Source organism: Myodes glareolus, chromosome 2 (assembly GCF_982192425.1).
Source record: "Myodes glareolus chromosome 2, mMyoGla1.1, whole genome shotgun sequence".
Taxonomy (NCBI): domain Eukaryota; kingdom Metazoa; phylum Chordata; class Mammalia; order Rodentia; family Cricetidae; genus Myodes; species Myodes glareolus.
The window spans coordinates 15,327,534-15,349,363 of NC_142027.1; the positions used below are offsets into that span (position 1 = coordinate 15,327,534).

At 39.3% G+C, this 21,830-nt stretch overlaps 1 protein-coding gene across 1 annotated transcript in view; it reads left to right on the forward strand.

The window, feature by feature from the left end:
* The window catches only part of Cyyr1 (cysteine and tyrosine rich 1), a 98,151-nt gene extending 76,711 nt beyond the window's left edge, over positions 1–21,440 (forward strand). Inside the window, exons 3-4 of the mRNA XM_048422531.3 lie at positions 2,231–2,388; positions 16,892–21,440. Coding sequence (XP_048278488.3) covers positions 2,231–2,388; positions 16,892–17,058 — 325 coding nt within the window. The 3' untranslated portion in view covers positions 17,059–21,440. The remainder of the gene's footprint in view (positions 1–2,230; positions 2,389–16,891) is intronic.
* Positions 21,441–21,830: the final 390 nt, after the last annotated feature.

Here is a 21,830-nt window from a genome sequence, read left to right on the forward strand (position 1 = left end):
TACCCCAAACCAGTCTTAAAGTAGCGCTATCAGCATCATGACGCCATATCAACCAGTTGGAGTTCTTGTTGTGGGGCCACATATTCTTCCTGGAAACTTTGAAGATTACTGCAGGAAAATCTACTTTTCATTGTAAAAAACTTAAAGATTATTCATATAGACATATATTCAATGAAAAATATGATAAAGAAAAAATAGGCATGGAGAAAAGTAAAATTTTTTCTGAGATCTTTCTTCTTTCTGTCCCATATTAATGACTTCTAACATGAGAAAGAATCTCTGAATTTTTCTTTTAACAACATGCTTGGATTTGGAGAAGGATAGCCATTGTCCAACTTCAAAGCCAGCTTTGATTTTTAAAGTGAGTTTATATTTCTACTGGGATATATATATATATATATATATATATATATATATATATATATATGTACAGAGAATGTACATATGAAATTTTAAGTTACAGATACTCAAAAGTCATATTTCTCTTCTGGATAGTTATCTTTTCTTCTTTCGACATCCAAAGTCCAAGGTCTCTTGGCTTTGTGAAGATGTGTATTTTCCTGCAAAGAACAGAACACTGCCCCAACCCTTATGAGGTTTCCTTATCACCGTATAATTGTCACTTATTTGGATGAGCTGTCATTTCTCTGTCTAAAGTGGTCCTTCTTTTCAAATCGAATCTTTATTAATTTTGATGGTATCCATAGCTTTTCTTCTCCTGTGAAAACAAGAACAAAACCCCTTCCCCAATGTAGCACATCTTCTGGTTTCTATTCTGAGGTCAATACATTCTTGAAATATACAGGCTGATTTAATTCAGAAGTTTTTTCTATTATTCTATGTCTCTCTGCTGCCTTTGTTTCTTTCTCATTAACATTAGGAAAATTCAAGGTTAATAAATCATTATGCAATCTAATTCTGGGGTAATTTTCCATCCCTTTTTGTGTGTTGAATATGTCTTTTATAGTTTGATTGTACCTTTCTATAACTGCCTGACCTGTAGGATTGTTTGATATACCTATAATAAGCTTTACATTATAATAAGCAAAAAAAAACTGTTACATTTTCATAGAGACATAACTGCCCTTTGTCTGTCTTTATTTGTGCAGGAGCACAGCTGTTGCATTCAGTTTTCTTTGTTTTATGAGGAAAAAGCCCCTTTATTCTATGAAGCATTTTAATAAAGAATAAATTTTAAGTTGAATTTAAGGTTTTTCATTGAAACAAATATTCTCCTTGCTCAACATACTCAGTTTTGCCATTTGTAGCATGATTAATAAAAACTGAGAAACAGATATTGGGGTTCAACCTGAAGATCAGAAAAGCAAAGCAACCAGTCCCTGCCTTTTACCTCAATCTCAGTCCAAAAATAGTGATCCTGCCTCCAGGAAACTGAGAGCTATCTCTTTCTATTTCATAATCCTCTGTAGTTCTGGGATTAAGGCCATTCACCACTATTGCCTGGTTTCTATGGCAAGCTAGTGTGACTACGGGACTAAAGGCATGTGTCATTGTAGCTACTGGGATTAAAGATGTGTGTCATTGCTGCCTGATCTGTAAAGCTGCCCAGTGTGGCTGTTTTACTTTTCTGATCTTCAGGAAAGCTTCATTTATTAAAATACAAATGAAATTACACTATAGCCATTCACACATCAAATAATTTTAGATTATTTTTATTTTAATTTACTGTTTTATAACTGGAGATTCATATTATTATAAATTTATAAATTCTTTGACTATTTCTGTGTGTATGTAAGAATGTGTGTGTACGTGCATGTGTGTACATATGTGTATAAGTGTAGCAGGGTATGTGCATGTAAGTGTGTTGTCTGCAAAGGTCAGAAGAGAGTGATATGTCACCTAGAGCTAGAGTAACAGGTACATTTTCTGGGTGCTGGGAAGGAAACCTAGGTCCCCTAGAAGAACAGTGTACATTCTTAACTGCAGAACCATCTCTCTAACTCAAAATTTATGAAGGTTTAAAGGCAGAATCCGAATGGTGAGTTTCTCAAGGGTACCATACAGAGCTTTCCTACAAGTTTTCAATTTTTCTTACCTATTGAATACAAGAGACCAATTGCATAATTAATATAAATATTTCTCTTAATAAACAAAACACGTTTCCTTGAACAGAATAGTGAAGAAAAACTTAACTTAGAGCCATGAGCTGTACTTGAGGCTCAACTCTTTCAGACTGTTGAGGCAAACGTGCTTTTGTTTTCCTTCCTAGGGGCACTGCAATTGCCGGTATCGTGTTTGGAATCGTGTTCATCATGGGAGTCATTGCAGGAATCGCCATATGTATCTGCATGTGCATGAAGAATAGCCGGGGGACCCGTGTGGGTGTCATCAGAGCAGCCCACATCAATGCCATCTCCTCTTATCCGGGTAAGCCATGAGACTCGCTTCTGAAGGCTAGAACAGGTTTCTTGGGCTCTACTCCTTCAAGAAACATTTAAAACCGCTCACTGAAATAACGTCAAATATTTTATATAAATATATAAATATTTATATAATATTTTATATTATATTTCTATAGTATTCCCAAATAAGTATAGGTTGAAGCTGTGGCTTTGAACAGAGATCTGGGTAAAAAAAAGAAACAATTCATCTTATCTTTAAATATAGTCATACTCTCAGGGGCTGTGTCATTAACTGCAATAGCTAGTCAACCAGAATTAAGATAAATAGAAATTTCACATCCACTGTGTCTACCTGCCAATGAGTTCTGACAAGTAATTATGGAGAAAATGTGCAATCTGTCTCAATAAACTGGTGTTAAGGCAGTAGATACATATGTCTCTTGGAAAAGTATTGAAAAAAGTTCTTAGAGTCCTCATTAAACAAAAAGTACAGCTTCTACACAGTAAAATTCTCAATAAAGAGCAAAGGTTATATATTAATAATTTGACAAATACATGTTGAGAATCTTCTAGAAGTTCTACATATAAATATATTGAGTGCAGAAGATTTTACATACAAAGCCCTTAATCTTGAGTTAGAGAATCTTATTAGTATTTCTATGTTAATTTTTATATGTACCATACAACATATAAAAGATGAGCAGTTTCATGAACTCACAGCAACTGTAATTGCCTGTTCACATTCTGATGAGAGATGACTAGATGATCTCCAGACTCTTTCCCTTGCTGAGGAACAACTGGGAAGTGATCGATAGGTAGAATTATTCTTCTCTGAGAATGTGGCTGCTTTTTGGTTTCCCATATCCATATACACATGAGCAACACTTTCTGGAGGTTAGCAGATGTAACTGGTTGGAATTGGTTCCAATAGTCTCACAGGGAATGGCACTACTAGGAGGTGTGGCCTTGTAGGAGGAAGTGTGTTTTAGGGGTGGGTTTTGAAGTTTCAGATGCTCTCAAGTCAGGCCCAGTGTAAGTCTATTCCTGCTACCTTCAAATCAGGGTGTAGAACTCTCAGCTACCTCTCCAACCCTGTCTACCTAAAGGCTGCCATACTCCCCACCACGATGATACTGGACTAAACCTCTGAACTGTAATGAACCTCTGAACTGTAAGCCTGCCCCACTTAAATGTTTTCCTTTATAAGAATTGTTGTGGTTACAGTGTCTCTTCACAGCAATAGAAACTTTAACTACAGTAGTTTATCAGAAAAAGATGAAAAGAACTGAAATTGGGAAAGGGGAAGATGTGGAGAAACTGGAGGAAGAAAGAGTGAGTAGATACAATTATATTTTTGTATACCTATATAAATTTAAAAAATAATAAATTCACAGAATGCCCAATAGTAAAGATATAGTGAGTGATTTATAAATTTGATAACTTTGTAGGGTATTATTTTCACAACCATATTCATGTTTCTTCTACCAGTCCCTTAAAAAAGGAACAACACAATATACCTTATAAATACATCCACTCCCAATCCTTCCTTTATCTTTACCCTTTTCTGCTCAACTTGAAGAAACACATTTCAGACGGGTGTAGGAATATCATCTCCATTTGTCCTTTCTTCTCCGGCATCCATTCACTGCTGTGTCTTCTTCCACGTAGTATCTAGCCCTTATTTGGTTGTGTCATTCACGCCGCATGTTAAAACAAATTATGTGATAATGCTTCCCAGAGTCACACATCTCCATTCCCAAACTGCTTTTATGCACTTATGATTTGTTTTATCTCAGTACTCATTGGACATAGAATATCTAGTCACCACGCAGAATTGAACATGCTGAATGATACATTTCTTTTCTTTGCTCACAATACATTTTCTCATGTCTCTTATCTCAAGGTTCTGCCTAAAATTTTGGCTTGCTCACGTCATTCAAGACTTAGATTGAAGGTCAGTTTGCTCCTTTCCCACTCCAGTATCTGACTCCTTGTTCTGACCCACTTTTTTTCATGGTACTTTTTGTCTTCTAAGAGACCATGTATTGTACTTTTGACTGTCCATCTCCTTCGATTTGTTAACTCTGTTTGAAAGGGATCTTGATCTATTTCTTTTAAATCTCAGACTGAATCCATACTGAGGACTCAGTGAACCTGACCAGTGAATTGACACAGCTCACAAGACTTGATTTTGTCATTTGTCAATATCCAGGAAGCTGACCTAAAGTTCTGCCTAGAAATATGTAGGTTTTACTCACAAAAAAAAAAAAATCGTGAATTCAGATATTCCCTTTCTGCCAATAACATTGCTGTGGATAGTATAAATATATGGATACTAAGAAAACTTGAAATGCACTACATTTTCTTCCTCACTCTCTCCGTCATGCTCCCCTTCCAGTCCAATATATAACCCAGGAAAACAACGGAAAGTCAAACAGAGACGTTAATTGGAGAGAAAGTAGAACCAGTTCTGCAGGTAGACATTTTAGGTACACGTTGGCCTGATCTGTAAAGGAAGACACAATGTAATGTTCATTTTTAAACAGCGTCTGATTCAGGATTCTGTTGCTGTGATGAGACACCAAGACGGCGGCAGCTCTTAGAAAAGAAAGGATTTAATTGGGACTTGTTTATACTTTCAGAGGTTTAGCCTATTAGTAACACGGCAGGGAAGCCTGGCAGCATGCAGGCAGCAGGGAGAGCAAGTCACTGGGCCTACCTTAGACATTTGAAACCTCAAAGCCCACCCCCAGTGACACACTTTCTCCAGCAAGGCCATACCTGCTCCAACAAGGCCACATTGCCTAATCCTTTCAAGTAGAGCCACTCCCTGGCAACCAAACATTTACATACATGAATCCATGGGCCTGTTCTCATTGCAAACAGTTTAAGATATTCCATGAAACATTTTGTATTTTGTCTTTCTGCAAATTAAAACTTGGAATAAATTATAAATTTTTAAAATTTTTATTTTAATCCTTGTGTGTGTGTGTGTGTGTGTGTGAGTGAGTGTGTATGTGTATGTGTGTGTGTGTGTGTGTGTGTGTGTGTGTAGAAAAGGTATTAATTGCCCATAAATATAGGTACCACAGAGGCCAGAGGCTTTGGATTCCTTGAGTGCTTCCTGACATGGGTGCTGGGAATCACCATTTGCAGCCTCAACCACTGAGCCATCTCTTCAGCACCAACATTTTAAGATGATTTTGAGACGTCATTTTAGCACAAAAGCATGTGTTTGTTACCAGGGGTTTGAGGCATCTGTCTTGTGCTTCATTCATACTGGGGAATCACAGCTTCTTTGTGTGCTCCTCTGAAGATAACACAGTTCCATACGTGTAATAATGCTCTGCTGGAGGTTCACAGCCTGAATCTTAGGGTAAGAGACTAGCTAGTATCTAGCAATCTCAAGATGAAGAGCATTCTTGTTAAGGAATTGAGGGGTGAAGCAATTACTCTGTGAATAGAGTGAATCAGAGCACTACTGGGAAATTGTTTTGTTTTATTTGTTTGTTTTTTTAAATTTATTTATTTATTTATTAAAAATTTCCACCTCCTCCTCGCCTCTGTATTCCCTCCCCCTCCCCACTCTCCCTCCCTCTCTAGTCCTAAGAGCAGACAGGGTTCCCTGCCCCATGGGAAGTCCAAGGTCCTCCCCCCTCTATCCAGGTCTATGAAGGTGAGCATTCAAACAAACCAGGCTCCCACAAAGCCAGTCCATGCAATAGAATCAAAACCCAGTGCCATTGTCCTTGGCTTCTCAGTCAGCCTTCATTGACAGTCACATTGTTTGTTTTTCAATTGAGGTTTCTGAAAAATGTTTGCAGGGGCCAGTCATTGCTTGCCAATATATATTAAATCTCAAACCCACTATGATTGGTTAGTTAACCAAGGTACTCCAGCTGAGAAATGCTGAAGGTGAGATATGCTGACCCCATTTGGTATCCAGCCACCTGGAACATTTTGCCATTTGGTTTTTAACAAGTGTGAATGTAGTCATCTTCCTGTTTCACAGTTCCAGAGAGTCTGAGCTTTCCTCTTGGTGCCTTGAATTTCTTTCATGCTCCATAAAACCACCAGCCTATACTCTTTAAAATCCCCCTGGAATCACTGAGACATCAACACTGGGTGCTAGAAAGATAGCTCAGGAGTTAAGAGCACTGACTGCTTTTCCAGGGAACTGGGGTTTCCATCCCTAGCACCTGTGTGGCAGATCACAACCCTCTGTAATCCCAGTTGCTAAGGAACAAATGCCTGCTTCCAGCCTCCATGGAACTCTTGTGGGTCACAGTCATTCATGCAGGCAAAATACGCATTTACAGAAAAAGAGAAAGAAGAAATCGCTGTATTGCACTTCCTCACTCACACCACCACGGGCAGCCCACGGGCCTAACTCTTTATGTGAAAAGCCGGTGAATTCTTGCCATACTTCCTTAGATACCACACACTCATAAAGGAATTTTCTGGGCAGGCAACTTGGCTCTGTAGGTAAGGGCATTGGTCAAATAAGTCTAATGACCTGAGTTTGATTACCAGGGTCCGAGATGAAAAGAGAAACCTGGCTCCTGAGAGCTGTCATCCGACCACTGCATGTGCTGTGTCATGACAAGCACACACACACTAAATAGCTAAAAGACTAATTTTAAATAAAATAATTTAAAACAGATAATAAATTTAAATAGATAAAAGAATAATGTGTAATTTTTATTGATACTGGAAATGTTTGGTATAAAATAATAGTGCTACAATGAATTTGCAGGTGCAACTCATGCAAAGAGAAACAAAATTGATACAGTGTCGATCAAGACCTCACCTGTTTAGCTAAGTAAAAACCAAAGCATGAATTGGAAAAGCTTCCATTGTTGTTTTATTAATTATACAACCAAAACTGATGCTGCAGCAAAGTTTTTTGTGTTGTATAATGTATTAGTTACTTTTTTCTATTTCTATAATAAAAAATTATGACCAAGGAAACATGCAGAAGTAAGGGCTCATTTGAGGCTTATGGTTCTAGATGCATAAGAATCCATTGGGTCACAGAATTATGGCTGGAGGCAGGAGACAGCAGGCACAGCTGAGAGCTCATTAGCCACACACAGGAAGCAGAGACAACGCACTGGTAACCACAGCAGCTTTGAAACCTCAAAGTCTGCTCTCAGTGACCCACTTCCTCCAGTAAGGCCACACTCCCTAAGCCACCTAAACAAGACTACCAACTGGGGACTAAGTAATCAAATACCAGAGCCTTTTTGTGGGGTTGTCAGACACAAAGGGTACCCTGCCTCACCCCAAGAAAGGGCAGACCTACTGTCTTGTTCAATACCAAGTCTAGCACAGCCCAATCTGGACTCTAGGAGGATGTCTGGTGGTTAGATAAAAGTCAGAATTCCTCAGGATTGTGTAGCGCTCATTCCCATCTACCAAAAGACTCATTTCCCTTATCTCCAGCAAAAGGGACAGATGGCTCTATAATTAACCCGCACCTGTGGCACTTATCGGCATTTTTATGTCCTTACAGACATCCTAACCCTTCTGTCTTAGTCACACTTTTTATTGCTGTGAAGAGACACCATGACCATGGCAACTCTCATAAATGAAAACATTTCATTGGAATGGCCTGCTTATAACTCAGCACTTATAATTCAGAAGTTCAATCCATTATCAACATAGCAGGGAGCATGGTGGCATGCAGGTAGACAAGGGTCTGGAGAAGTAACTGAGAGTCCTACATGTTACAGACCACAGTAAGTCATCTGAGACACTAGGCAGTATCATGATCATATGAAACCTCAAAGCCTGCCCTTACAGTGATACACTTCTTCCAACAAGGCCATACCCACTCCAACAAAGCCACACCTCCCAATAGTATTACTCTCTATGAGCTAATAGGGTCAACTACATTCAAACTACCACCTTTTCATTCAGTCTTTTACCCTAAGGTCCCTCCAGCATGTGAATTTACCAACCCTTCCACCCAGCAACTACTCATCCTCCTTATAATCTGGCTCTTCCCTAGGCTCCTACACCTGCTGTTTTATGTTTTCTCTCTTTTCTATCCCCCATTGCTCTCCTCTCTCACAGATAGCCCTGGCCATGTGCAGTCTATTGGCCATGTTCAGCCGACTTCTTTCTCTCTTCGCTTAGACTCCTCCAGATGCCTATAAATGTTCTCTCTCTCTCTCTCTCTTTCTCTCTCTCTCTCTCTCTCTCTCTCTCTCTCTCTCTCTTTCACTCTCTCTCTCTCTTTCACTCTCACCCCCACCCTCCCTCTGCCCTCTCTCTTACTCTCTCTCTCCATCTTTATGGCTCTAGCTATCTCTTATATCTATAATAAAAACCTTCCCCTTAGCCCGACCATGGAAGAGTCATGTCATGAGTTTATACGGGGGTGTCTATATTGGCCACCACAAATGAACTGTGTGATGAAGTAGAGAAATAGGCACAAATTTCTTTAGCTTTTATTTTAAAGTGGATCAAGAAGATAGAGATGGAGCTAGATTTCTTCCAGAGAGAACTGTAGTTCATGATATCTTGTATTTTAGCAATCAATATACTTATATAAAATAAAAAGGAGGAAGTTGGTGAGTGTAGAGCACAGGAGGCACTAGTAAAGATCAGAGTCTTACCTGGAGGTATGGCTTAGAGTGTGATGAACTTGAAGACCTGAGTTTAATCCCTGTGACTCAAAGTTGGTAGGAGAGAACTAACTCTACCGAGTTGTCTTCTGACCCATGTGTATGCCAGAGCCCACAACGCTCAAATATACATCATAGACACATAATGATGTATTTAATTTTTAGAAATAAGAGTCTGAGCATGAGAGTAGGATCTCATATATTAGTAAGGTGTACTCTCTTTCTCTTAGAGGCAATAAATTTAGTGGTCAGATATGAGAATCTTTTCTTCACTTTGTTCCCGTTTTCCCCTTGAAACAAGAACCCAGTCTTTTGCACAGAGTAAAGAGGGATAAGGATATGTTTGAGGGAAAAGAGAGTGAGGAGAGCATAAAACCCACCTCAGGATGTGGGGTGTGTAGAATGCCTGCTGTAGAACATGTTTTCTAGAACAGTTTCTAGAACTGTTTTAAACTGAGCTCAGGCTGGATGGTTGTTTTCTTGTCTAGCAGCATTAAGCTCCTACATACACATAAGGGTAATTTAAATGTTGGACTTCATCAGAGTCTGAGTGCTGCCAGGCAGTCATGTTGCTAGAGTTGTTACTCTCAGATCCTGTGCCCTGGCAGCCCTAACAAGCTATGCTTGGCCATCAGTCCTCAATGGGCCAATTAAATAGACAATCATGAAAAACAAAACAAGGGTATCTGTTCATTGTGACCAGACTGAGAAGAGGGGGAAAAATAAAGGGAGTCAAGGATCTCTCCCACTCACCATCAGTCCATCCTTAGGCATCTAACATAAGGATTAGATTTAAATAGAGAGCAAGAATTATGCACAGCTTCGCAGTCCTGGCCAAGGTGTGGTCTCACCCATCATTGAACCATTCTTGTCTTGGCTTCAGTCTTTCCTACAAGGTGACATCATGACTTGCCAAAATTGTGTGAAACCTCTTTCCAGGAGTCAAGTTCCTCCTTTGGTTGAGATCAAGCTTCATCCTTGGACTCTCAGCTAAGGATCCCTGGGGAGAAATTCCAATTCCTAGTGGTCCATGTTTTGACACAGTGATCGTCTAAGAAGACTCACACGTGTCTATCTTTAATCATTCCTCCCACCATGGTTACCATAGAGACAGGATGGCATAAGAGCCTGGACAACAGATGCAAAGGAGCCATTTGAGTAATGGTAGATAAATACCAGCTGATAAAGGACAAGCGGGCAGAAGAGAGGTGATACAAATTTAAATAGTTTTCTTTAATTTTTGTCCTCAATATGTTACAAATCAACATAAGGACCAAGTTTAGTGGAATGAATAGACCAGAAAAATAAAAAACAGAAATCGTATTTTAAAATAAAGATTTATAAAATATTACTACAATTGCCAGTGCTAAGGGGGAGAAAAGGATGACTAAAAGCGTAAATGTCCCAGGGATGAGAGGCAGGCTCACATGGACATTTTAGAGGCCATCACTACCCATGGATCTTATGCTAAGTCCTCAGTGAACACATATGTGGGACAGGACAGGTTTCAGATGAAAGTGTTAGATTCCCATGGCTTGTGTGGTTGAAAAGAGCTCAGATATTTAAAAAGATAATAGGATCATGGTTTGAAAAACGGCTTTAACATCATAAGTGTGTATATGTTCTGGCCCTGCAGGTTGTAGTATGAGAAAAAAAAATCATAATTCTGGTTTGATAGTGGGGCAGAGGAAGCCATCTTTGGCAGGAAAACCAGATACCTAAAAATATATTATTATTATTATTATTATATATGTTTCTGTGATATTTGTGAGTGCTCATGTCTCTTTACACATGTGGAGGCCAGAGGACAGCTCTCCTAGGTAGGTTTTGGTGGGTTCTGGGGATCAAACTTAGTTGCCAGGTTTCTGGGGCAAACACCCTTATTACCTTAACCGATTTTGTCAATGCAAAAATCAAATTTTTAATTTGAAACAAATGTGAAGCCATTGTTCACATCCATACCCTTCAGATAACAGTCTTCCATTCCTCTTCCTTCCCCAAACTCAAAACTCCCCTGAGCCTGCAGCAAATCTCTGCTCAACAGCTCACATTTCTGTGAGCAATGGCAGCAGCTGATAAAGGGCCAGCTAGCCTAACCCAGTCAATGGTGAGCTCCAGGTCCTAGTGACAGAGCCCATCTCAGTGAGTGAGGAGGAGACACTATGTGTCTCTTTCACGTGTGTGGTTGATCTACACACACATGCATGCATGCACACAGCACCAAAGAGACATGGTTGGAAAAGAATGTCTTCATTCCTTAGCTGAACGGATGAAGAACCAACACCTAGGACTCTTCTATGCCCAGCTCTGTTTTCCACAGAGCACACAGCAAAATGGGTGTGGGGAGCTTGGAAAATTGGGCAGACGAGGTGTGTAAAGCCCTCCTGCATTATAAGTTTAAAATGTATGTCAGCCTAGGAGATTGTCCTTCTCATGGGGATACAAGGATGCAGGACATGAGTTGACTTGTTCTGATGTTATCTGGGAGGAAGGGGAATAGCATTCTGGACCTATGTGGAGGAGAAACAGCTGTATTTGTATGATGTGTCAGAGGGTGGAGCTGTGGAAATCCTGCCAGCCACTCAGGAGCCTTTGTGTAAACTTTCCGGTCTGGGTGGGGCGCATGAGGATGGAATAGAGAAGAACTGCCTTGCCGGGACAGTACTAAAACTTGAATGTAAAAAAGTGTATACAAATATATAAACTATGTGCATACAACACTGCACATACACACAAACACATACACACATATATACAGACACACATGTGCATACACACACACACTCATACACACTATGTGATTCACTAGTACTACCAGATAGTAAGTCCATTTAAAATCAATAATAATTATGATAAGCCATGTCTGGTACAGATACACCTGGTCCATAGGGACAGAGCAAGTAGATTCTCTAACAGATATATAACAATGTGAATGGTAAGGATTATTTAATAGGCTTAGATATTTAGATATATGGCTCAGACAAGATAAAAATCTTAAATTTCACTAAATCTACCAAACACAAAACTGTGGCCCACACCTTGATAATCCTAGCCTTCAGGGGAGAGTTGAGGCAGGAGGATCAGAGCTAGCCTGGACTATGTTCTAAGTTTCTGTCAGCCTACACTTCACAGAAATATCCTGCCTCAAAAAAGTATAATTATATAAAATAAGCAGGGTAAACTCAGAAATAAAATGGTTATGAATCAGATATGTGAAAATAAGACTGATTTTATACTTTCGTATCACAGATAAATAAAGGTAAAAAAACATTTTGTTATATACAACTTTAAGCTCTGAAATGTCCAAAATTATGTAATAAAATAAGCAGCCTTAATAAATTACTCTGTTTTGTAGTTTGTTTGAATTTGGAGATAAAGCCTCACTAAGAAGCCTTGAGTTACCAGGAGCTCCCTGTGTAGACCAGGCTGGCCTTGAATTCAGAGATTTGCCTGTTTGTATTGACCCTTTGGATTAAAGGTGTGAGTCACCACACCCAGTCGACTAATTATTCTTAAAATGAAAACGTGCAATTTATATGTTTGTTATTTATTATTCTTAACTCTAAGAGATCTATTTATAAGTTGCCAGACTGAAACAAAGGTGAGTAAATACATAAACTACCCAGTTTGAATTCCAAGGAACACAATAGAATGTGGATGCTGCAAACTCCAGCCTTGATAAGAGAAATGATGGATAAAAAGACATGTTTTCTCATTTATGAATTTTCTAATACCAAATGACAGCCTGTCCGTGCCATGCCAGTGTCTTTCGTAAATAGATTCACCATGGCCTGCATTTGCAAATAATAACACTTAGGCACTGTTTAATCCAGAAGATTTCTAGAATTTTATTCCAAAGGAATCATTCCCAGCAATGAAGTCTCCTGTGAGAAGATGCTTGTCAGTCATTTATAATCATAAAGATGTCACTTTCAGAGTAAAGTGGAATAATGCACACCCATGAATAATAAAACACTGGTGAGATTACACAGCAATCCAAGCAATGCTATGATACAAGGTGGCAAAGATGGCGCCATTTATGTGACTGCAAAGGTGTAAATACCCCAGAGCTATAGGGGTGACACCTCATTATCAGGGGGCAAAATTCAGAATGATTTTCTTCTGCATCCTTATTTTTTTTGCCCCTTTTGAAACATTGTTTGAACACATTGAAAACACTGTATTTCTTCTCTGAAATTCATATCTTCCCCCAGTATCTATATGCTTACTCATCTATTCATTTATGTAGCCAGTTGTTTTGAGACAAGGTTTATCTGGCCTCAAAATCAAGATCCTTCTGCCTCAGCCTCCCAAATTCTGGGATTACAGGTGACCGCACTCAACATCTGTTTTTAAATATTATAGACACCCATATGTGACATTAAAGAGCAATAACATATTTATACTACTTACATCAGGGGATTGGAATACCATCTATGTAACAGTCATATTGCATATGTCTCTAGAAAGCCATCCACTCACCTTCCAGAAATCATATTCCCAACTGAAAAGAACCAAACCCCTTAGGATTGATTAGGAATTCCAAAACTGATACCTTGAATATTTACTTCCTCATGAGACTTTACTCTCATGAAGAAAGATGACACTGTCGATTAGACACGATTTCAGAAATGCCCTCCAGTGACTGTGTTACAAAAGATGTGCTGCTTTCATGATTATTAGCACTCAAAGCGCCAGGCCCCAGTGCTGTGGTCATCTCATCGGAGCTCAAAGGTTTGTGATTCAGAGGCCTCTGTTTCATAGCAGAGACTGCTATGTTCAACACACAGCAGCACGAACCCTGAGGATTGTCAGGAAACTCTCCATGAGCAGCGTTGTGCTGTGGCAGAGCATATGTGCACTGTCCCAGAGGCATAAACACACGTCATGGGTTTGTGACAGAGGATTAAGGGGAGGCAGTCTGTGGACTAAGTCAATCTGTGTTCCTTATGCCAGGGTGTTGGAGGAGACCTCATATTCATCCCAGCTGCCCAGAACCAAAATAATCACACATAAAACTATATTCATTAAAATACTGCTTGGCCCATTAGCTCTATCTTCTTACTGGCTAACTCTTACATCTTAATTTAACCCATTTCTATTAATCTGTATATCACCATGAGGTCATGGCCTACCAGCAAAGTTCCAGCATGTCTGTCTCCAGTGGCTCCATGGCTTCTCCCCTACTCCACCCTTCTTTCTCCCGGCATTCAGTCCAGTCCTCCCTGACTACCTAAGTTCTGCCCTATCAACAGGCCTAGATAGTTTCTTTATTCAATAACAGTAATCACAGCACACAGAGGATACTCTAACATCACCAAGGGCAGGAGAAACTTCAGCATAATATCAAGGTGAAACCACCTGTTTCCAAGGGCCAGTGTGACGGGGAGCCTCCTGGGATCTGCTAGTTCATGTGAAGGCTGTAGGGCCTCCGTTCTTGGTATGCTCGAGACCATAAACCTTTCTATCAGCCCTCTTGTATTTAACAGAGCCAGGAAATGGGCACAAAATCCCAGGAGAATGTGTCTGCTCTCCCCAGGAATTACTCCATTTTGTTGTAGAGACAGAGTGTACAGTCAGGCCAGTCTGAAGGAAGGTTAAAGAAACTTAGAGCATCTTTGCTGGTATCATCACTTAGCCCACTTCCCTGACTGACGAAAGATTTTGTATCCCCCGTGCACTAGGGAACACCTTCTCGGCAGAGCAGGGCCCTCTCTGGGAACAAGCCACTCACTTGGGTGCATCTGTATTCATGTTTTCTCTTTTCTTTAACTCTCTTTCCTCACTTCCTCTGTCTATAGGGAAGTAAGTACATAACTCCAAAGGGCAAGGTCTTTGTAAAAAGAGGCACACCAGAGGGATCCAGGAGAAGCATTGCTTCCATGTTCATAGTGGTTGAGGCCTCCTGTGTACACATGTGTGCCTGTTAGTGGTTGAGGTCTCCTGTGTGCACACGTGTGCCTGTTAGTGGTTGAGGCCTCCTGTGTGCACACGTGTGCCTGTTAGTGGTTGAGGCCTCCTGTGTGCCTGTTTTGCAGAAAGCTGTCAAGTCCTTGGGGAAAGAGCAGTTTGCTGAAATGCTAGCTATTTTCTGCTGTCACTGCAATGCCAAAAGCTTGGTGATTTCGTCTCATTACCGTGACATTAGTCTTGAGATCCGTGCTACATTCACAGTGACCAGTTAAGGCCTGTCACTTGCCAAGTGGGATCTGAGTCCTGGGGGTGATTTTATTTTTGGTTTATCATCATGAAGACATGGATGAATTTCAGCTCCCAGGTGGTTCTCTTCCTCCCCTGGAGACAGAATTAGGATCACTACAATATAAGCATGCAGGAGAAATCACTATCAAGTATAGTGAATGTGATTATTTTATGTGGTGACATACGTTACAGTAAATAAAATTAAGACAGATTTTCTGGAAATACTTCATCTTCTTTCCCAAACTTGTTTGTCTTGCAAGTTCTGGAAGCCCTTGTGCTGGCCGCCCACTTTCAACGTCTTACGTCTTCCTGCTTTCTCAATGACCTATACTCAGCCACTGGGGGTTTTGTGAACATTTCCTCCTTGCTGTCATGAAGGTCTTCTAAATCCCGTCACCTCACCTTTCTGCAGTCTGCCTCTGCCCTCTGAGGGAGTAATTTCACCAAAACACATTCACGAATCTATTTTTCTAAGTACCACAGAGATGCTTTCACATCCATGGTATGAAACAGCCAGGGTTATGAAACCAACCAGCACCCAGCAACACAGAGGTGGACGGAATGTGGTCCACAGGCAGTAGGATCGCATCAAGTCACAATGAAGAGCTAGGTTACACTGTTTGGGAGGAAATGGTATGACAGGAGAGCATCCTACTAAGGGAACTCAGCCCATCTCAGAAAGACATCATGGCTCCTATTTGTGATTCCTACATTTTATATAGAAACCTTACATTGTCTATGACATGAAAGCAGAAATCAAACAAGGTGTGTTGACAGAGGTTTTTGTCCTGCCCGGTCCCACTGTCATTCAGTCCCAAAGAAATACACAGAGGTCTACATTAATTATAAAATGGTTGGCCTATTAGCTCAGGCTTTTTTATTAGCTCTTATAACTTACATTAATCTGTTATTTTTGTCTGTGTTAGCCACATGGCTTGGTACCTTTAATCAGTGAGGCATTTTTATCTTGCTTTTTTTGAGTCTGGGCTATGACCGTAGACTGACTGTTTTGTTTTGTTTTTCCAGAATTTTTTTGATTTTGTTTGCCCTGCCTGGCTACTGGCCAATCAGCATTTTGTTAAAATAATACATGTGACAGAATACAAGACCATTGTCCCACAGCACAACAAAGGAGAATAAAGGGAGGGTGAAGCCTAAGGAAGAACATGTTCAGTGTACTATACACATTTATATGAAAATGTCCTTTCATAAACAGTATTGGGCTCGGTGAATATATACAAGGAAAAAAACTGTAAAGAAGTAAATTTTACAATTTCTTTTCTAAGAATCACAGTACCGAATCTACCATGACATCAAGCCCAGCATGCTAATCGTGAACCCAGCTCCCAGCCTCCTTTTCCAGGTCTCTTTTTCTCAATATTCTGCTGAAATACACAAACCCTCCTGCTTCTGTGCTTTCAGCCAATCTCAAATTCCCATCTGCATCTCCACTCTTTGCCCTTTCAGCATCCTATTTCCAAGAAACTTTCCATAAGCCCCAACTCCAAATATCCTCACCAGGGTAGCATCTTACAGAAAGCACATCTGTTCGACCATACCTGTGCACATTCTAAACAAATATTAATAGTTTGGGAAGCAAAGGGTGTTTCCCTTCTCAAAGTAGCTAGCACACTGGTTTAAAACAGTAACTGACATATTTACTAAATGCCTGATTTTTTTCCCTTTTCTTTTCAGTGGCGCCACCCCCCTATACTTATGACCACGAGATGGAATATTGTACAGACTTGCCTCCACCATACTCTCCGACCCCTCAAGCTTCAGCCCAGCGCTCCCCACCTCCTCCTTATCCTGGAACTTCAAGGAAACATTCCTCCTCCCACAACAGAATATGTGCTAATTAGCAATTTTTTGCCAGAACGGAATGCCTTGATTTAGTAACATGTAAAGCAAATGATTGTCTACTGGTTAAGGACAGATAATATCTCAGGCAGAATGCCCATGTGGATACCAGGGTTTCTACCCTGCTCAGAGTTGACCCTACGTGTAGATTTCTGCTTGGTTCTCTGCAGTCACATATTACAGGATCTACTGATCCACACAAGCACTATCAGATTAGAGCAATGCGCTTGGCAGGCCCTCAGCTAATCTTGCTGCTTTAGAACTACCTGAAGGAAATTTTAACATTGAACCTGGAAGAAAGAAGAAAAGAGGATAGTCTGAATTCTGTCAGGAAACAGGTGTATTCCGTATAGCTTTAGTAGAACAATAATTGCTCATAATTTTGTTTGTCCACACATAAGCATTAAGTGCCTTCAAGTCTATTCTGTGTCGGCACCATTAGAGGCACTGGATGGAAGAAACCAGAAGGAACTTTTGGTTTTAGCACAGGCATACCTCATCTTGTTGCACTTTGCCCTTTTGCACTTTCCAGGTGTTGCATTTTTTACACCATGAAGGTTCATGGTGACCTTGCACCAAACAATATCATTCACCTAGCAGTAGGAGCTCACATCCTATCTTTGTATCACATTTGGTAATTCTCACAAAATTTCAAATGCCATTGTTGTTGTTATTATGTCTGCTATGGTGATCTGTGATTGGCTAACAGTTGATGCTGCCATAGTAGTCTTCTGCTTTGTTTTGAACTCTGTCCCTATAAGACAGCGAGCTTAGTACATTCATAAGTATTGTGTGCACTGTGTCTGCTCCACTGAAAAACTCCTCCCCTTACCCTTTCTTTCTCCACCCTTCCCCTCTCTTTTCTGAGAACAGTATTGAAATTAGGCATATTATTAATCCAACAATTAACTCTAAGTGTGGAAGCTAAAAGAAGAGGAATGTAGCTCTTGCTTTAAACTCAAAGCTGGAAATGATTCATCTCGGTGAGAAAGGCTTGGTCTGGGATAGGCTGAAAGGTTGGTGTCTTATACCAGTTCTAAACATAAATGGTAAACTAAGCTCCAAACATAAATGGGGATTTCTTGAAGGAAACTAAACTTATCTCTTTCCAAGCACGTGTAAAGAAAGAGACAGGTGACCCATTGTTCATAAGGAGGACTCTTTAGTGGTATGGGTAGCAGATCAAAACATCCACATTCCCTTAAGTCATAAAGCTTAATTCAGAGTTAGGACTGAACTCTCTTCCTCCTACAGAGGTGGGCAGGGGTGAAAATGCTGTAAGAGAGAGATTTGTAGGTCAAGAGATCAGGTCCTGAAGTGAAGTAGAGGAGCTTCCTCTCCAACAGCAAAGTGTAGGCCTCAGCCTGTTCTCCCACAGACCAAGTTAGGATTGCACATAAAGATAGTTACAATAAAATGAAGTCTAGATGAAAGTAAAGGGCACTACTGTCGGTAGACAAGGCCTTTAGAACTTCCACACTCAGCAGAAAGAAGCCATCCTATCTCCAAAGCCTTGAAACATAGGCTGCCTTTCTTGTTAGTGTCTACGACACAAATGGCAACCTTCAGATAAAGCCAATACCCAATGTTCATTTACTAGACAAAAATTCTTAAGAATATACTAAATCTACTCAGTCTATATATAGAACAAGCAAGTCAATTTTCAATGTAGTCTAATGAATATTTTAAGCCAAGTGTTGGGATTTACTGCTCAGGGGAAAACAAGATTCATTTCAAAATGTTCCTGCTCATTGGCAAGGCACTGGTCAACCAAGAGCTCACATGGAGATGTAGAAGAGACAAAGATGTTTTCATGTTACTCATGTTCAAGGCCTACTGTGTCCCATAGACTATGGGTAACTTCACGCTTCAAGCCTTACTACTTAAGAACTGTCTTTTATAAGGTCATAGCTGACATAAAAATGGGATCTTCTGGAGGTTTGACAAAATACATTAGAGGCATCCTGGAAAAAACTCGCCATTGTACAAACCATTAAAATCATCCATGATTCATGAAAACAGATCAGAATGTCAATATTAATATTTATCTGGAACAAGTTGCTTTTAACCCTCATGCATAATTTTGGCAATTTGAAGACTTTGGTGGAGGAAGAACCTACAGATATGGTAGAACCACAAAGGAGCCGAATTAGAGATAGAATTTAAAGGTTTTTACTCAATTACACCTTGTGATATCACTGCCAGATGAACAATTGCTCCTTATGAGTGAGCCCTGAAAAGTGGTTTCTTTGGGTGAAATATACTCCTGGAGAAAGTGCTGTGGGCAGAGATGACATGATAGTACAGGGTTGGCTTTTAAGTCATTTGATAAGTCAGCAGCAGAATTGGAGATGACTACTAATTTGAAGGAAGATACACTGTTTATTAAAAGCTACCAAAGAGCATCACATGCTACAGAGAAGCCATTTGTAGACAGCAGGCTTCACTGTCATTTGAAGGAACTAACAGCCATCCAGCTTCAGCAACCACCAGGCCTTTTATCAGCCATAAAATATTTTTAATACAGGTGTATACAATACTTTGAAGAAACTTAATAAATGCAGTCTAAACATAACTTTAATGTGCGCTGGGAAAGCAGAAAGTGTTCTTTTGTGAATTCTGTGATTCTCTTGTGAAATTTGCCTTACAAGAAACTCAGGCAGCTTCACTGGGGACATGGAAGAAGTATTGCTGATAAGGGTAGATGATCAAACCAATGCTGTCTCTAAGATCCACCTGTAAAAAATACAAACAGTTGCAGCAGGATTATTGTTGACTATAAATTTTGTGAAGATCCCTGTCATCCCATTAAGATTTCAAACAAAGTCTAGCTATGCAGTAAAGAAATATTCTAGAAAGGATTTCTAAAGAGCAGATTAGTCCTTTCAACTTCAATTTTTTTTTTTGCTTATGTTTTAGGAGGATATAAAATGACCGGTTGTATCTCCAGTAGATTAATCTTATTCACTAAATAAGATTTGTGAATCCACTAAATAATCTAATTCATTAAATAAAATAAAAGGTGCCCAACAGGTTCTGGGAGCTAAAATCACCTTAATTATTACAAACCCCTCCTAAAAACCCCTTGGCTTTAGTCTTTAATGTGATGAAGTTGCTCTAACTGTGGAATAAATGTTGAGAACCATGTTCCCAGAGATTTTATATCAGTAATAAAATGCCAGAATTTGACCATATACAACAGACTTTTTTAAAGGGGAAAATAAAATTTGATTTCTTTCTATAGAAATATGCTCAAATGTAATAGCCAATTTTTTATATTTTATAAACTTCAAATAATCTATTCTTTTAGAAAAGTTACATAATTAATGGAAAAAATAAGGAGGCACCCTTATCTTTTATGCAAGTACAGATTTTTATGAAGTGCTTACCTTTGGATGTAAAGGCAGTCAATAAATAATTCAAATGTGCTCTAGTCTACTGCCAGTGGCCTTAACATTTGTATTTTTATGGCGGTCCTTCTGTGTATGTTTAAACTGTTTGCTGAACACTGGGTATAGATGATGAGACTTTTCTGTCTCTTTAAAAGGGAGCCTAAAACATTTAATACAATATCATGATTATAATTCATTGACATTCCAAAATGACACTAAGAAACTTGACAAATAACCAAAAGAAATAGTTGGGGAAACACTATGAGTGAGCAGTGGCTTTTATTGTAACAAATATCTGTATTAGAAATGTGTTGATCTGTCTGAACCTGGTCTGCAGTGAGGTATTAAGGCTCGATTTGTTTGGAATGACTTGCTTGGCTTAGGCGAGGATAATCTTAGGAAGATGAGAAGCCTTCAGGGGCTCCTGACTGTTCTGGTGAAAGGCTCCATGTCTCGCAGGAAGTATTAGCATCGTGTTAACAGTCCACAAGCTTTAATTTATTTTTCCCATGCAAATGTGATTAGTGTCTACTCTACAGCTATAATTCACAATGCCAAACTCTCTGGGATTTGAGCATGTTGTTTGCAAATGCACTACACGTTCCTAAGGAAAAATGAAGAGGCAAGGCTGTTGAAATGGAATACTCATCGACACGCTAATGTAGATCCACCCTGTGCCTCCTATGGTCTGTAAGTATTACCTGCCCAGAAACCATTTCTGTCCACACCATCTCTCTTCGAGTGGTTTATGGCTTCCCCTAAGGTATACCACAAGCCTATACATTTACAATCGATGAAGTATTTTACTGTTTTTATTTAGTGTTATAATACCATAAACAAATATATCATTGATGTTTAAAGTTCACTGATGTATATGGAGGAAAACAATATTTGATGTAAAATTTCAGATTATAATTATTTAAAAACTAACATTTGTCATGGCTAAATTGTTTATTGTAAGGAATAAAATTAAAGAACTTATTGTAGCAAGAGCCTCATTTAAACTGTCTTTTGTCATTTTTATTTCTCTGCACTAGAAATAGGTATGGACCCACACTGACTGTTTAATCCTGCCTCTCACCTGATTTGAGGAAGCCTATTTTACCTGTGATAGCTAAATTTCTGCTCTATGAAATATGAATAAAATAATGGGTCTCAATGGGTTTATTGAAAACTATGAATATATGCAAAAATTTTTAGTTTGGAGCCTGGGATTTGGAAAATATACTATCCATATGAGCCCAAATTAAATTTTAAATTTGCAATAAAATAACAGCCTCTAGACCTGTGCATTTAGATTTAAATGAATTAAAATTAAATTAAGTGAAAAAAATTCTTCATGATGTATAGTCTTATGTCTTAGTTTTAGTTCTATTGTTGTA